Raw genomic sequence first — 18,660 nt, 5'->3', positions numbered from 1 at the left:
TATCTTACAAATCTACATTTTTGGTGTCTCATCAATATTTCTCATGTAAAAGGGAAAACTCTCTCAAGTGGAAAACTTTAAGAACTCCTACAGTACAAAAATTCAAGCTAAGCAAAACTATTTTTTAGTGTATTCACGGAAAATAATTCCTGACAGGCATGCTTTCTCTGAGATGGTTTTTAATGAAATAACTTTGTTTTTAGTTTCTTCATTCTATAGTAGCTTCTTATTTCTCTTCAATTTCTAGGCATAGCATTTCTGGATTTTCTTGGGTGATTTATTATTTATTTACTTATTTATTTATTGGTTTTTGGGCCACATCCGGCAGCACTCAGGGGTTACTCCTAACTCTACACTCAGAAATCGCTCCTGACTCTGGGGACCATATGGGATGCCCATATGGAACCCAGGTCTGTCCTGAGTCGGCCTTGCACAAAGCAAATGCCCTTCCACTGTGATATCTCTCCAGCACCAATGGTAGTGATATTTTTAAAAAATCCCAAGCATTGTTAGGTTTCTCTGATACTTTACCTATCTTGGTTAGCCTATCTTGTACCTCAGCTTCTCCAAATATCTCCAGGACTGCTTTAAGAACTGTGATTTTGCCAGTGGTAGCCATGACAGTGGCACCCAAAATCATGACTTGTGGATTCTAATACAAGTCATAGTTTTAACTTCCCATTTATGTACTCCACTCACATACAAATGTGAATGGCATTCAATAATACATTCCTTCCCACCATCCGTTGTTTCCAAGCAACCTTTTCATTTAGCACTGGGTAGCAGCATAGTTAAGTCAGAAATAGTTGTAGACTCTTTTATTTTGTTTTACAATTGCAAATTATAATTTTCAAAGTATAATAATCTTGACAGCAGTAAAGAAGTATTGGTTGCATATGTATGCTTGTGAGATTACATAAATCATTATGCTAACTAATGCTTTGTAATGGGGTTTTACCATGAACGAAATGAAGCACCTCCAGGCATAGCAAGTATAATCCCATTCTTGGAGACTTGTTTATTACTTACCTATAATATCAAACATTAGATTTATATTTCAGAGTTGGTACCATTTGTAAATATACTTTACCAATAAGTGATTAAGATCTATGAACATTTTTTGTCTAATTTTACAGAAGAGGTGAAATGGGTTATTTTTCATGGGAACCATTTGGAGGTTGAGAGTGATCAAAATGGGTGAGAATGTGAAAGAACATAACAGTGGGGGGGGCAATTCTTCAGTAACATGTTTTCTGGCTTTGAGAAGATTTGGAAAGTAAAAGATGTATTATTTTTTAATATGGTTTGTAATTAATTATGTTTTTAGTGTGTTTAATACATAATATAGTTTAGGAAATTGCATCTTATATATTAGTAACTGGGCTATATTTCTTAGCTGTCTGTGTAGTAAAGCTACTGGATCCATTTGGCAATGTGAAGTATCAAACAATTATTCTAACAGTATTAACTATTTATTTGATAGCTATTTGTAACAATTCTTTTATCTGAAAGAGAAAAGTCATGCAATGGAACCAATAGTAAGCTAGTGCAGTGTAGTTTTCTTGAGAAAATGCTGGATAACTACTATTTTCTAACAAGCATACAAAATAGCAAAGTTGACCTAGTATATTTTGATTTAATGTTTCATCTTTCCTGGCATCTTACCTTACTATAAGCCACATCCTTAAGTAATTGTTTCACTTAAAGATGCTTAGTAAGTTTATATTATGGACAGTAAGGTAACTCAAAGCAGTTTCTTAGCATTTATGGTTTGCAAGTAACATTTACCAAGATCAGGATGGCTTCATGAAACTGAGATCTGCGGACTCCATCATCCAGCCCTGTACTTAATTAAAGTTTTGCTGTCACTGTCTTGAAATTTCTAGTAATTTCTTAATAGGGATAATAAGGGTCTTCCATCTTTATTTTGTATTGGCCCACAACATATATAGCCTGATTGTTCTGACATAGCTATAGGTAAATATAAAGAATACCTTTAGCCTGGATTATATCAGAAAGAGAGAGAGAGATACAGAAAGAGAGACAGATAGAATGTGTGTATCCCACATGAACTAACATTTTACATAATTCAGATTCAAGCATTGTCAACCTATTACTAAGCAGTTCAAGTCAAAGACAGAAAACCACCAGTATTCGAAGAGCCAAACTGTAAGGTGATAGGTAAAGAATCAGGGCAAAAGGCAAATTCAGGTCATCTGAGAATAGTCAGATGATTGTGTGAAATAAAATTAAGCTAAAATCCAAACAATGACTTAGAAAATCCTGGGTAATTTAGACCAGGGCTTAAACTTCTATTCTGACCCATTTTTACCTAAGAAATTAAACACTGGTGAATGCTGACAGAAATACTGTAGATTCAATAGATGTTTGATTTTTAATTAATTTTTGATCCATGCAAGTCCAGAAACCTTTCACTGTTGCCAAGCTTTTCATGATCCCTCTTGGGAGTGTGACCCATGGTATAAGGCTAATTCTAGACACTTTTGGAACTTTATATCCATTCTCTTTTTCTCAGTTCACTATGCTTATGCAACTCTTTGTTCTGATCCATAGCATCCCACATTTATCTTGTGCTACCTTGAAACATTTTTTCTGCGTGAAGTATTTTGTCCTTTTGCCTCCTGGCTGACCTATTATTTGGCTACTAGCTAGAACACTTCGCTGTCCTAATTAGCCTTCCTCTGTGATGTCACATGTGATGATACTGCGTTTTGAGTATATGAAATCTAGACCATTTTGTTACCTTTTTAAAATTATTTTTCTCTCAACAGTAAAATGTAAACCATTGTTCACTGTAATATCCAAAGCACATAGCAGAATCTGCACAGAATTATATGAGTAAATGTGCAGTTGAAGAGGTTGCGAATAAAACAAACTAAAGGCAGTTAAGTAGTATAGGGAAAGTTCTTGAAAGCAAGACGTTGCTCCTTGTAGGTCTTCTATTTTTAGAAACCTAGAGCTCCTTTTTGTTTTTGGTTGGGGGGGGACAGTTTTGTTTTATTTTGTTTTCTCAAAGATATGCTTTATTTCAGGCATGTGCTATATTTCCACTTCAAAGGCAGATGAACTGAATTCCTGAAGGGTTTTGACTAATTTTGCGCTCACTTCCCTTCTTGTTTTTGCAATGACCAAGGCTCAAAGACAGTTGTTTATATATCTGGCTGCAAGACTCACACACTTGGTTGTGGTGCTTGTTAAGGGTTGTATATTTGGTTATGCTTTCAGGGGTTTCTGCCCTTCAGCTGTGAACCATGTGCCCATTTTGTTGTACTTCTTACCAGGGCTCACATCCTTGGTGGTGATGCTCTCATACACATAGTTGTGGTGCCTGGACACCCCAACCATGCCTTGTAGTAGAGCCCACTCCAGGGAGATGCTGGAGGTCAAATTTGCAGCTTCACCTAGCTAACAGTTTCAAGCCAGTCTCTCTGCCACTCAGCCATGCCACAGGCCTTAATTTTCATTCATTAAAAAAATAGAAAGAAGAAAAGAAAATAACTCCTTCATGATCTTTTAAACCTTCATTTCCTGAAATCGCTCCTCATTTAAAAAAGACTGCTTACTGACTGCCAGAGAAGGGATTTATTCCTGATTTTGCTAATGTTCTTAAAACTACCCTAGGATGTAGTAAACAGAAGAGTCTCTATTGTAATAAGGTATAAAACAACTTGCCAAACTTTGTAACTACTGTTTTTTCCCTCTCAAGTGTAATGCTAAAACTGTAATTTAATTTTACAATAAGAGATATTTACTCTTTAATAATAAATTTCAAGTAATCTGCAATAAGGATTTCTAACTTAAGGGTCTTGGAATCTAAATTTTTAGACTGTTTATCCAGTACCTTCATTCCTTTATCCTCTCTTGAAATGACCTTAATGTAAAGTTTTAGTACAGAAACACAGTTTGTATTCCTTCTAACTCTTCCCAAAAGGCCTATCCGCAAGGTACTTCATCCTGTTTCAGCACAAAACTGATCTTAAAAGTATCATGAACATCTTTCAAAGAAAGCTTTTGCCTCAAGTTACATTTGGGGACTCAATACATTCCTAAACCTGGGAACGAATTTTCAATTCTTAGAACTAAGAGAGATCTTGTAAATATTATTTTACTGATAATCAAAAGAGGAAGAAACTGTGGCTAAGAGTAATTAATTGGCTAGGTGGCTGCTCAGCTTCAAGGCAAGTTAGTAGACATAACATGCCAGACCAGAGACCAATACACTTCTCAGACAGCACACTTTTATTTTTTTTTTTATTTTGATCATAGTGGCTTACATACTGTTGACAATAATATTTTAGGTACATATTTACATAAAATCAGGGGGGATTCCCATCACCAAATTGTCCTCCCTACACCTCCGTTTCTGTCCTACCTCCCATTTCCTTTTCCCTCACCCCAGGGCGGCTAGAATATGTGGTCCCCTCTGTATCCAACCCACTACTTAGTAGTCTTGCACCTGTTTGGTCTTGATGCCTTCCTTATTTCCCCCTCTAACTGGAGGCAGGACTAGCTAGTTCAAGTTGCGTGGTTTTGTTTGAAAAAGAGAAAAGTGATAAACTGGGGTAAGAGTCTAATACCCCGAAAATGGGCGGAGTCCTTCTAAAGGCTCTTATCATCAATTTGGGAGATGGAGAAAAAGAAGGTAAAACACTCCACTAGTACCAAAAGAAGTATCAAATATCCAGTGAGGGCTCCAGCTATATCGATAAGCACCTCAAAGAACAGACAAAACAAACAAACCAACAAAAACAAAAACAGACAAACAAAAATCACGCCATGGTCTTGAATTGAGAAACATGGCATAGCACATAACGAAAAAGAAAAAAGGAAGAGAGAAAAAAAAGTAAGTATAATTGGGGACAACACTTTCAATAATCGCACCCAAACAGAGAAATCGACCAAAATAGATAGGTAAATCAAAAATAATAATAACAATAATAAATGAAGGTAATATATATATTTATATAAAAAATAACCAAGGTTTTGTGCTTTTTTTAAATATAAAGCCATTGACTAGGAGAATTATACAATGAAGTCTTTTAAAGCAGACTACAGACAGTTCATTTCAGACTAAATTAACATCCAAAGCTGTACCCCTAGCATAGACTTCAAGTAGTTTAATGATTTAAAAATGAAATTCTTACAGAACTAGAAGAATATATGCACACATTCTTTATAACTTCACTGTGAACAAGTTGATTTCCATTGGACTTGAAACCTGAAATTCATAAACATTGTAAATGTAACTGCATAGTTTTACAGACCAGAAATAACAAAAATACATAGCTAAGTACAGAAAGTGGAAAATAGACAACTGTTCATGGAATGCTGAAATTCTGTGTATCTGGAAAACTAGTTCATCTCCGAATCTCTCTGACCTCTTGAATCAAGGATAGTGCAGCGCACAGCCTGAGCTTTTGTCCTCTGTAGGTCATTGTCAAAACAAAAGTCAAGCAATCAAAATATTTTCCTATTTATTACTCAGGAATACAGAGCTAAAAGGAATGATAAGAAATGGGAATACTGGGTACCTGAATTTATTATACCCACACATATGTATAGTGTAATGTATTTACTGCAATGTTTTAACTACCCCAAAATTAATATACTAGCTAATGTATGTCATTATGATAATTTCTTCAAGTTAATATTACTGTAATTTCTGTCAGACGATTACCAGTTTCATTTTCTCTATATTTTTGTTTGTTTTTAGACCACACCACCCGGTGGTGCTCAGGGATTTCTCCAGGCTCTGTGCTCAGAAATCATGCCTCTAGGGCTCTAGGGGACTATATGGGATGCTGGGGATCAAATCCTGGTCTGCACATGCAAGAAAAACACCCTACCCACTGTACTACTGCTGTGGCCCCAATGTTTTCTCTCTCTCTCTCTCTTTTTTTTTTTATCTTAGTGGAAGCTATCTGTAGAAAGTATTAAAATTAATTTCTCTGAGAAAATAAGCAAAAAACTAAATTGCTTTATTTTCCCAGAGACAGTTAGCTCTGGGATCTTTTTATTCTCCTTTTGCAAGAAACAATCCTCCTATATTTCTTGGCAGCTATTTCCTAGACCAGCATTTTCCTGTCAATCAGTTCCCAGTGTGCTGAGTTGCTGATTGCCCTTCAGCTTTTTAGGGATAGCAAGTGAGATGTTTACACCAGTACACCATACTCTTGCAATAATTTTCTGTATGTGTACTTAAATTTAATAGTAGTATAGAGGCCTTTTTTTCCTAGCTTTTACCTGCAGTCTTCCTTTATCAATTATTACTGTGCCATTTATTTTTATCATTCAGAATTGTTTGAAAATTTTTATTTGTTGGCTCATTCTTTTACTCTTTGCACTTGTGTTATTTCTGTATTCTTTGGAGGGAAAGAGGATAACTGTCACTTCAAGGTCCCATTTAAAATTGAGAATCATATTTTTTTTTAATGCCACAACTGGTTTTGCTCCTGACTGCACTCAGAATTTACTTCTGGTGATGCTTGGGAGACAATATGGGATGCTGGAGATGAAACATGTTCGCTACATGCAAGACAAATGTGCTACTCTTTATACTTTTGCACAGGATATAAGAATCAGATTTTTAAAGATTAACTTTATTTTGGTATGACTAGTTTTTGTTTGTTTGTTTGTTTTTGGTTTTTGGGTCATACCTGGCAGCACTCAGGGGTTACTCCTAGCTCTATGCTTAGAAATTGCTCCTGGCAGGTTTTGGGGACCATATGGGATGCCAGGATTTGAACCACCATCCTTCTTCATGCAAGGCAAATGCCTTACCTCCATGCTATCTCTCCGACCCCTGATATGACTAATTTTTTCACCAGGCAGGACAATTTAAAATAAGACCTTTTGGTAGATTTCCTCATGTTTATTCTTTTGTAAAAACCATCAGAATAATCAAGGTATACCTACTGTATAGAGCAATCTCTCTGAATATTATTTCTTTTAAATAAACTCCTGCTACATTATCTGAATTATTTTTCAACTAAATTTTTGAACTTTATTCATGTGTTGTTTTTTATTTATTTCTGAGGTGTTAAATTTCCATAAAGACAATGCAAGTCTTTTTTAGAGTAGAGCTATCTGAGACTATGAGATTTGGCTATCATAATTTTCTTTCTTCTAGGAAAGGAAGAGATTAGTGGAGTAATGTGAGTCAATGTAACAGAGTATCTGCAGGAATCCCACAAGATATATGGTAAGACATTGGGCATTTCTGTTTTGTTCAGAAATTCTTATTTATTTAACATATAATCTATATACAGTGATCTGTCTTTGTAATCATAAGGTATTTTCTCAATCATTTGTTATGTGGGTAATAACACTTTAGCCAGAAAATGTAGATTTTATATATAGAGAGAGATGGACAGTGATATACATAGGACCCTGTAGTTAACACTCTCTCTTCCTCACTTTCATCTTTCATTTCTCAGATATTAAGCAGTGACTAAAGAACCACATTCCAAAATATGTATTATATATACCTAATCTCTCTAGACAGTCAACTATTGTTTATGTGCCAAATTTAAGTATAATTCTTTCAGGTAAAGTTGATATCAAATATGATTGACACAACCATTTATTTTTTACTTTTACATTCTTAGGAAAATAAGAATTCCTAGAGTCTTCATACAAGATCTTCATTTACACAGCTGTTAAATCCAAGACTACTGTGGTGAAGCCATGAATAAAGATGCATCTGTGATATCATCTGATCTGCTTCAAAAGTAATTTTCTAAAAGTAGGGGGTAGAGTGGGACATCCTAGACAGTGCTCAGGAGTAATGAAGTGCTGTTTTAGGGGCTAGTGGTGCTCAGGGGCCACCAGAGTCATCCAAGCAGTGCTGAAGTTGGGGTAAGGGATGAGGAGGTTTTGTGGTACTAGGGACTGAATAGGCCTTCTCCTGCCAGACATATGCTCTAACCCTTTGAGCTTTATCACCCCGCCACTTGAAAAATAGTTTCTTAATTTAGGATGTAAGAACTATCATCACTTGAAACATGTATGATATTAATGAACTTTCGGTTGAAATTTTTATGTAGCTCAACTGTGGTTCAAGCTAGCAGTGATGAGAAAATTGATCAGAAATTACCTTTCTTAATAAAGCATTTAGGATAAATTTCACTTTAGCATTTTTTCAGAGATTGTTTTTCTTAATGTAGCTCTGTGCACAGAAATTACTCCTGGCAAGTTTGGGGGGACCATATAGGATGTTGAGAATCGAACCTGGTTTGGCCACAAACAAGGCAAATACCCCCTACCCACTGTGCTATCACTCTAGCCTGAAATGTGGTCTGATTTTTTAATATATAAGATATTTTATGATTTCAGTATAAAATTGTATAATGTAAGGTTAGTCTTTCAGTAACAAACCATCCCAAAGAGCCTCAAGTCAGCATTCATTCTTCCTTAGGATTCTGTGAGTTGACAAAATTGTTCCTTACATCTGCATTAGATGATATAGAAAACTTCATTTACATATCCTGGGCCCTGAATCTGGAAGACTTGATGGGAGCTCTCTTTTGATCTTTTCCCTAATCCAAGAGTCTTACTCAGGTTGAATGGTTCCTAGTCACAGACACAGTGTTTTTCAAATTTCTCTTTCTTTCATGCTTGCCGATGTATTAGCTGAAGCAATGCACATACCTTAGTCCAAATTAAAAAAATAGCGATGCTATCTTTTAAAAAATATATTTTATTATATATATTTTATAACGATGCATATTTATATATTATTTATATATAATATATTGATATAATATTACATATAACATGTAATATGCTATATAATATATTTTCATATAATATAATGTATATTACAAAAATAATATATATAATAATAAATATATATATGTATACTTGGGGGCCTCCATGTCAGGTGCTGACTGGGTGCTTGAGTTGAGAGTCAAAGGACCATATAACACCAAGAATAGAATCTGGGCTTCTTGCATGTAAAGCATGTATTCCAGCCATTGAACTTCTTCTCCCGACATTATGTTTTGATGGGAGCAACACTAAAGTAACATGCCTAGGAAGTGTATATGAAAGGAAAGAACTGGTGGTATTTTGCAAACATGTAAAACACATACAGTGAGGTTTTCTTTTTGATTTTTGTTTTTTGGGCCACACCCGGTGTTGCTCAGGAGTTACTCCTGGCTGTCTGCTCAGAAATAGCTCCTGGCAGGCACGGGGGACCATATGGGACACCGGGATTCGAACCAACCACCTTTGATTCTGGATTGGCTGCTTGTAAGGCAAATGTCGTTGTGCTATCTCTCCAGGCCCACAGTGAGGTTTTCTTATACTTTGCTCAGAACCCTCTTTTCTCCTATAAATAACTGTTTTGATCTTGATTACTTTTTGTTTTTTATATAAGTAAATACATAAACATGAGAATATGCATTTATTCAAATATGCATGCTTTTATATATATACATATGATGATTATATATTTCACAGATTTTATTTTATACAAGCATTCATTGTACTGTTGGCATTCTTCTATTCTCTCATAAGCAATAAACTAGTATATATCAGCTCTTTGTATTCAACTCACAGATCTTTCCTTGAGAAGGATGTCAGGCTAGTTAACCTCATTGCTTCTTTCTAGAAACACTGGAAAGCTCCCATCTCCCAGGTACCCAAGTCTGGCTTGCTTGTTGTTGCATTCAAATAGCTAGCTACATGTACAGAGCTCTCTGCGTTGGTGTTAAATAGCTGTAATCTCTGACATAGTATTGAGTTTTCTGTAGTTACTAAGAAAAAAGATCAATTCCATCAGAAAGAATCATAATTGAAGCAAGAGTCTCCCAACAGCAAGGTTCCAGCTACTAGGCTCCATCTTTATTTCCTTTTACACACTGCTTTGAAGTACTTTTACTGAAGGGGTTTTATGCATATTACTTTACTTCCTTTCAACTCCTAGTACAGAACTGTTTTTGATAGCAAAAAAAAAGTGTTGTCATTTTTTAAATTGCAATAATTTTTATAATTGTAGACTTAAATATTTTAGGCATGAATTTTATATTTTGACGCATATATGCATGATGTCATGATCACCACCAAAAGTCTAGGTTCTGTCCATTACCATGTAATTAATCCCTTTGCCCATTTTACCTACAAGTTTACCTACAAGTTAGGTGCTAACCATTTAAGTCACATCCCTGGGCATTTACAATTTAAGTTTTAAAGATAATTTTTTTTCTTAAAGATATAGCTGGAATTTTCATGGTAGAAGCTAAGGAAGATTTTTCTAAAAACTATTATCATATGAAAGACATGAAATCACTTTTAAACTGTATTTATTCTTGTTTATATCTTAGTGGTTTTGTTTATATATCCTGGCATTGTGCTTAGGGATCACTTCTAGCAAGGCTTGGGGGAGCACATATATGACCCTAGAAAGTGAACCTGGGTCAGCTGCATGCAAGGCAAGTAAATTTTTTAACAGCAGTTTCAGTTATTTGATATGTTTGAAGATAGCTGGAAGCCTGTATTGAACTCTCATTTAAAACACAAATGAGGTAGATCTCAAACCACATTTGCCTCTGAAATAAAACATACTGTATTCATGTTGTTATTTTTGAGCTTTGTGACCTTCGGTCACCATATTAATATTCTCTGACTTTGGTCCTTTAAGAAAAAGGTTTTAGAGATTTTTCAAATATTAAATTTAATTGCATCATGTATGTTTATTCTTCAGTACAACATTCAGCACAGTAGATATAAGCAAATAGTTTAAGACTTTATTTCAAACTTTATTCAAAGTTGTCTTTGATCAGAAAAAGTCCCTGTTCTGACTAGAGTATTCAGAAGTACAACTTATGAGGATATATACATTTTGCAGAGTTTTTTTGACAATTTCTTTATTCCTAGTGGCATTACTTTTATGTCTGGCAGATGATATAGTCAGAACAAAGACTTTAATTTAAAAAAATTTTTGGTGGGTGTTTGTTTTGTTTTGAGCTATACCTGGCATTACACAGAGCTTATATGTGGCTCTGTGCTCAAAGGTCATTCCTGGTGATGCTCAGTGGTGTTGGAGATTAATTCAGATCAGATGTGCAATGTCCTCTCGCTATACTATCTATCTAGTTCCAGAGAGCAGGCCTTTGTTTCAGAGAAAATTTCTAAATTAAAAGATTAATGTTTTTTTTTATTATTATTATTCAATTGGAAGTGGTGCTTATTTTTCTTTAAGTGGCTGTCTTAAAAAATACATACATACAACCAGACAGGTTGGTTGCTAGTACCCAGCTGTATAGCATGGCTGGGACCCATCAGTATGAGGGGCTGTCAGAACCATGCAAGTGGTGCTTAGGGCCCACTGGGCTCAAATTCAGCTGGGATGGGATGTAGGGAAAGAAATAAAAGCCAGGGATCAAGCTTAAATCTTTGTGCTTGCAAGGCATGCTCTCCTAACTCTAAGGTATGTCCTTTACCTCTAAATTAATTTAATAATTTAAAGCAATGTTTAAAGTAATATTGATGTGACTGTTAATATATAAATGCTATTATTTATAAACTCCTTTATGGGTTAGTTATTAAGTAGAAAAAATTAAAAGTACACTTAAAAATCTGATTGCTTTTGTCTCACTTACTTTTTGAAATGTTGTTGCTAGTATGTACGGAGTATTTTGTGATATGTAGACCTAAGAATAAGATTTAGTGTTTAATTTAAAGAAAAATAGGTACTGGTGTCTAAGTTAATCTGTATGTGATAATTTACTTTACTTAGGAATCCTGCTTTTCATATGATTACAATTGCCAGGAAAGCTGACCTTGGTCTGAAGATCCTGGGAGGAATTAATCAAAATGAAGGTCCCTTTGTATATATTCAAGAAATAATTCCTGGAGGAGACTGTCATAAGGTAAAAATGAAAATAAAAAATAACTCCTTATCAATAAATGGTCTGTAAAGAAGTCAATAGAAATGTTTGTTTTCCTGATTCATCAGTTAATTTTTAGTATTGACTGAATGACTGTGATCCTTCCTTAGTTTAAGATGAAGGACTTGTAGATCCTTAAAGAGTATTAGCCTACGAAAGGATAAGAAATGAACACTAAATAAGTATCAAAAATAAGATTTTGCTTATAACTAAAGGCTATATATTTTATATATGCTATTCCACTCTCATCCTAAATATGGCTGAGAGACATATTTGAATGCCTATCACCCATTCCTTACTTTGCTTTTGCATTAAGTTAGACTACTTATAGTTGAACTCTATTTAATGCAGTGGTTATCAAACATTCATGATTTCCACTCTGTTTTCAGGAAAAACTATTGGTAGTCTTCTTCAATTCCATCTGAAGCTGCCACTGCCCATTGGGAGTTTGTATTGCCCATTTAAAAAAAAAACCCATTTAACTGCTCCCACAGGCAAGGCAAATTAAACAAAATAAAAACTTGGTTAGTAAAATCCACTCATTTCTTTTTTTTTAAATATCTTTAAATTTTGGGGCGGAGAGATAGCATTGGACGTCAAGGCATTTGTCTTTCACGCAGAAGGATGGTGGTTCGAATCCCGGCATCCCATATGGTCCCCTGTGCCTGCCAGGGGCAATTTCTGAACATAGAGCCAGGAGTAACCCCTGAGTGCTGCTGGTTGTATATGTATATGTATATGTATATGTATATGTATATGTATATGTATATAATATTTTTATTTAAAGAAAATGCATCTAACATAGATGACATAACTAATCCTAATACATTTGTTTTAAGATAAAGGAAAGCAAAGTTATTGAGAAAAATAGAAAGAAAATAGAAAAATAAAAAATAAAATGAAAGAGAAGAAAAAAGAAGAGAAAGCTTAATAGCAAGTATATTTAGAGATAAAAAGTACAAAAAAAGGTGTGTGTATTGCTGTTGTTGTTTGCATAGGATTTCTAAATAATTTTTCTTGAGTTTGTAATTCTCTTGAGTGTTAATTTTATCACTTAATAGTTACCCACATAAATATTATATGCATAACTGTATGAGAAATTACATTGATTAAGACCAGAAAAAAAATATTTGGTAGAACTGTGGGGAGGTGGAATTATCATTTGGCTATGCTCAGGACTTACTCTTAACTCTGATCAGGGATCTCTCCTGCCACTGCTCAAGAAACAATATATGGTGTCACAGATTGCACTTTTAGTCCCTGTACTCTCTCTGACCCTCAGAAAATATTTTTTAAGAATTAGAGAGTTACTTTCTTCTTCGGTGTAAGAAATGTGTATCTGGTAAGTTTCTTTTGCTTTTCTTGCTAGTAACTTTAGATCCAAATTTAAAGTTTAATATAAAAAATCTTACTTGGACACTATACTTACATATTTATCTTATACTTTATTTGTTATTTATGTTTTTACTAATTTTATCAGATATGTCTTTTGTCACAATTACACTAGTCATTTCTGAAGAGAAATAGAAAGTATTAAACTCTTTTATTAATATTTAACCAAATAGAATGAAAACAAATTCCATTATCATTTAATTTGTTTTTATTGTACCTATTCTAATTGTGTTGCTAAATAAGTAGTAAATAAGTAGTTGTTCTTATTTAACCTTGTCACCCTTAAAACTTGTGAACCTAACCATTATTCCTAACCCTTACTCCTAACGCTAAATGGCTTTTTCATTCAACTATATTCTTTTTTCTTACTAGGAAAAAATTAAGTATCAGTATCCTTTAAAATAATAGAAATATTTTAATTCTTTCTGGTTTGTTGATTGGATAAGGAACTTTCTAAAAATCCATACCATGTTATAGAGATGTTACAATAATACAAAGTTTTGACTATTGACTTTAAATTACTAACCAAATTAGCACATGTTTAAGCTAAACTTAAACTCAAATAAAATAACATTTTTCTCTTTTAAGACGTGAGAAGTTTAGCATTTCTCTAGTTTTAAAGCTGAGAACTATATCTGTTTGTATATGTTGTTTTCAGTGTAGCTGAGATATTTTTAAAATTAGAGTTGCTATATTGCAATAAGTAGATCACAGTAGCTATAACATTTATTTTTATGGCAACACCATTTATACTTTTATACTCACATGAATAGTATTTTTAGTTTAAATAATAAATTGGTAGGATGTTGCTGAGTGACATGTCATCTGTGTTATCACTTATAGCAGACTTTTAAATTATACCCATAGGCTATCCTTTGTATTGCTGGCTTTCTTAGAATGGCACTTTTTAAAAGGCTACTAAAAAGAAAAACCCAAAGGTAAAGATAGAATATTGAAAAGCAATATGATCAAAAAGGAACTTCCATACAAAGGAAAGCTCAAGATTTACCTTAGATCCATCAAATGAGACTATACAAGCTAGAAGAGGAGGAAGGAGGGATATAATATAAAAACTCAAAGAACTGGGGCCGGAGTAATAGCACAGTGGTAGGGCATTTGCCTTACATGCTGCTGACCCAGGACAGACCCAGGATGGCATCCCATATAATCACCAAGCCAGGAGCAATTTCTGAATGCATTGCCAGGAGTAACCCTGAGCGTCACCTGGTGTGGCTCAGAAAGCAAAAATAAATAAATAAAATAAAATAAAAACTCAATGAACTGAACATGTAATCAGGTATATTCTTTCCAGCTAGACTGTCATTCATATTTGAAGGAATGATAGAGAGCCTCAGGGATGGGTAGTAGCTTAGGAAACTAAAAGCCTTGAAGCCAGTCTTGTAAGAAGCATTAAATCTTTGTAAAAAGCAAGACAAACTCTTCAGCACTTGGCCATGAGTGTATCATTCACTCATGGCACTTATGGTTGCCTTCTACTAGATTAAAAGTTTACGGCCGGGAAGGTGGTGCTAGAGGTAAGGTGTCTGCCTTGCAAGGGGACAGACGCGGTTCTATCCCCAGTGTCCCATATGGTCCCCCTAGCCAGGGGCGATTTCTGAGCGCATAGCCAGGAGTAACCCCTGAGCATCAAACGGGTGTGGCCCAAAAACAAAAACAAAAACAAAAAACAAGTTTACTAAGGGATTTTATGCGTTTTCAATAATGACTTAACATTTTATTTATATCAAATATTATATATCTGATCATGTGTTATTTACATCCACAGAGATTTTATTATAATCCTTTACTTATTAATGCAGATATTTAAGCAGTGTCCATAACATAGTATTTTCTTACATAAGGCCAGTATTTCCTTTCTCAAAATACTTTTATACTTTTATAGGCCTTTTCAGAGTCTTTCCTTAAATTTTTCTTATCTTCACTCTTACTAAATTTAATATTTGTAAGATTTTGGGGGGAGGTGGGTTTGGGTTTGTGAGCCAGATCTGGAGACGTTCATGGGTTACTCCTGGCCTTTCGATCAGAAATCACTCCTGGCAAGCTCGGGGGAACATACTGAGGATCAAACTCAGGTTCATCCCGGGTCATTCATATGTAAGGCAAATATCCTACCACTATGCTATCGCTCCAGCCTTCAGTAGTATTTTTTCTATTTTATATAAATCCAAAAATTCATTAATAAGAACTATTCATGTATTAATTTTTAATTTGCATTCCTATTAAAGAGCTTTTTAAAAATGTTACCTTAATCAATTTATTATTTATTAAAAATTATATAGAATTCCAGTTTAGCTTAATTCACCTATGTTTGTAGTTATCACCACCACCACAATTAGAAAAAGAGATTTATCCCATTTAGGAGATTAAAAAAGAAACATAATAAGAGAATAACAAATTTTCAAGGTAATTAGAATTGAATATTTTGTCTGGAGGACTGCATATACCAAGCAAAAGTACAGAGGGATACTTGGGCCACTGTGGAGGGTAGTGAGCTCTTAATTTTTTTTTTTTTAATAAAAAGTAAACCATGAAGTAAATTAATATTTTAAATGGACACTAGAGAGCAGCACAGAGTTATAAATGGTTCTTGATTATTCCTGGTTGTTAAACAGAAGAAAAATAGCCAAATAGATGAAAGTGTATACAGAAGAATCCAGACATTTTTAGTACTTATATTTATTTACATGTGAGAATTGTATGAATATTCAGTATATATAGTTACTTGCATATTTACTCTGTAAATACAAAATGGTTGTAATTTTATTTTATATGCTTTAATTTTATTTTGAATTAAAAGTGTTTCAAATTTAGTATTTTTGTCTTCTGAGTGCTTATTCATCTTCATAAAGTTCTAATATTCACAAAAGACTTAATATATATATTTTTTTGGGGGGTCACACCTAGCAGCGCTCTGGGGTTACTCCTGGCTCTATGCTCAGATATTGCTCCTGGCAGGCTCGGCGGTCCATATGGGATACTGAGATTCGAACCACCATCCTTTTGCATGCAAGGCGACTTAATATATTTTAGCATGGAATTGGAGAAAGGTTCATACATTTCTTTTCCTCACTAAATTGTTGAACTGAACTGCTATTAATATTTTTGAAATATTTTAAGTGCTTTCATGGCTATAATTTTAGTATTATTGTATTCAGGACTAACAATACAGGAATTCTCAAGTTTATAAATGTATTAAATTTTATGTATGTTCTTAGACTTCATGTGTTTAGCTGCACCCCCATAGACTGTCAGATACCCTCATGAGACTTCTTTCATGGCAAGGACATCTCTCCTTCCATCTGGGTGCTCTCCTTTTATCCATTTCTGTGACTCTGATGAACAAAGCTGTATTCATTTCTTTCATGTCAGTTTCTCTGTAGCTTGATCCAAGATTTGGTATAGATTTGTTTTAATCACAGGAGTAGAGCCGGTTCTCCCTGTTAGCTATCTTAACCCTGCTTTCAAATAGATTTTCTTCAAGACTGATGCATTTCGTTTAGCTGATTCTAAGATACATATTAAAACACACAGGTATTGTAAACACACATACATGCATACATAGAACAAATGGTCAGAGCTAAAGTTGAGATAGACAAAATCAGTCTCTTACTGTAATGGGCAACATTTTTTACTAGTGTGTGTAATAGCACTAAGGTATGAAAGATTGTGTCTGGTATGCTGTTGCACACACTAATTTCTGTCTAGAATACCACCACCCACCATGCCACTTCACTATCTAATGAACTCTCAAATTCACAGCCAAATTCAAACGTCATGTCTTCTATAGTTTACCCCAACTACCTACATAGATTTTGTTTTCGTTGTTGTTTTTGTTTGAGTTTTGGGCCACACACAGTGCCAAGGCATTACTCCTGACCCTGTACTCAGGGATCACTCCTAGCAGGCTCAGGGGACCATATGGAATGTCAAGGATTGAACCCAGGTTGTCGCATGCAATGCAAATGCCCTACCAACTATTACTCTGGCCCCTACTTACATCATATTAATTGTTTCTTATTCTTTGCTCCAAAAGCATTTCAACTCACTTAAATCATCACACTGATTTTTTTTTCCTGATAGAGTATATTAATTTAGCCACTCCCAAGTCAATACTACTGATTCATTTGTCCAAAAAGTGACTTTCTATAGTTGTTGGGGTTAAATTTGCTATCAGTGTGAATAAATGCCTGTAACAAATGAATAGTGGTTCCCATTGGCTTTCTTTAATATTTATACTATGCTGGGAGTATTTTTAATGATTACTCCTCCTTCCCTTCTCTTTCTTGCTGTATTATTTCAGTGTCTGTTGTGCTTACCTTGGGCTGTACTTATTTAGTTGTAGTATTTATGCACAGTGTGGTTTTTGTGCTCACTGAGTGCTGCTGGGGAGCTCACACACAGGCTTCCTGTGACTACACTCCTCACATTCCTCACATTTCTTACATCTCTTCAGTTTCAGTACTCGAGGTGGTTGCTCACCCTGTCCAGATGCAGTGCTCACAAGCACCTTGATTGTGCTCTGAAGGTTGCACATTTTATTGTGTAGCACCCATACAACAGTTGGAACCATGGGTGGCCCCATGGATCACTTTGGGTTTTGGCTTATAGGGCAGGTGTTTTTATTTTGTTTGACTTTGTTTTTATTTGGGGGCACACCTGAGTCTGCTCAGGGATTACTTCTGTCTCTGCTGAGTAGAGAGGTTCCTTTAGCTAATTCTCTATGTTAGAAGTTTTTTTTTTATATCTAGTTGGTTTTTATGGCAATATTGTGTGATACTTGTCCCTACTTTACAACTGAGGAAATGGAGTCCTTTTTTTGTTATTTGTTTGCTTGTTTTGGGTCATATCCAGTGGTGCTCAGAGGTTACTCATTACTCTGATATGAGGGATCACTCCTGGTGGTGCTCAGGGTCTATCTGTGATGCTGAGAATCAAACTTTGAACAGCGATGTATAGGCAAAGGCCCTTTCTGTCATACTAACACTCTGGTCTGGAAATGGAGTCTTATGGAATTAATCTGCATAAATTTTAGTTATTATTAATCAGTACTAAAGAAGGATACCTCTCTTGACAGTTATTCAACGTATGGGAAAGGACTCTGAAAGCTTGCAGAAAGCTTCCATAGTATTTCAGAGTAACAGGTTGGTTAAAACAGTCAAACTATATAAATGGTTTCTGGCAACATAATACTTTATTTAGAAAACTATGTAATGGTTATTATAATCTGAAGTAAACAGTGCTGGTAGTTTTTACAGACATGTTTAATGGTCAGCGAAGCTTGTGTTTCAGCATCTTTATAAATGTCAGTGTGAAAGATTTCAGACTCTGAATTTGG

The 18,660-nt window shown here is 34.7% G+C and overlaps 1 protein-coding gene across 1 annotated transcript in view; it reads left to right on the top strand.

The window, feature by feature from the left end:
* STXBP4 (syntaxin binding protein 4) overlaps window positions 1-18,660 on the top strand; it is a 101,154-nt gene that overhangs the window by 3,999 nt on the left and 78,495 nt on the right. Inside the window, 2 exon segments of the mRNA XM_049772783.1 lie at window positions 7,621-7,751; window positions 11,762-11,894. Coding sequence (XP_049628740.1) covers window positions 7,708-7,751; window positions 11,762-11,894 — 177 coding nt within the window. The 5' untranslated portion in view covers window positions 7,621-7,707.

The sequence above is a fragment of the Suncus etruscus genome, chromosome 1, assembly GCF_024139225.1.
Source record: "Suncus etruscus isolate mSunEtr1 chromosome 1, mSunEtr1.pri.cur, whole genome shotgun sequence".
NCBI classification, from domain to species: Eukaryota; Metazoa; Chordata; class Mammalia; order Eulipotyphla; family Soricidae; genus Suncus; species Suncus etruscus.
This window is presented reverse-complemented; position numbering and strand designations above follow the sequence as displayed.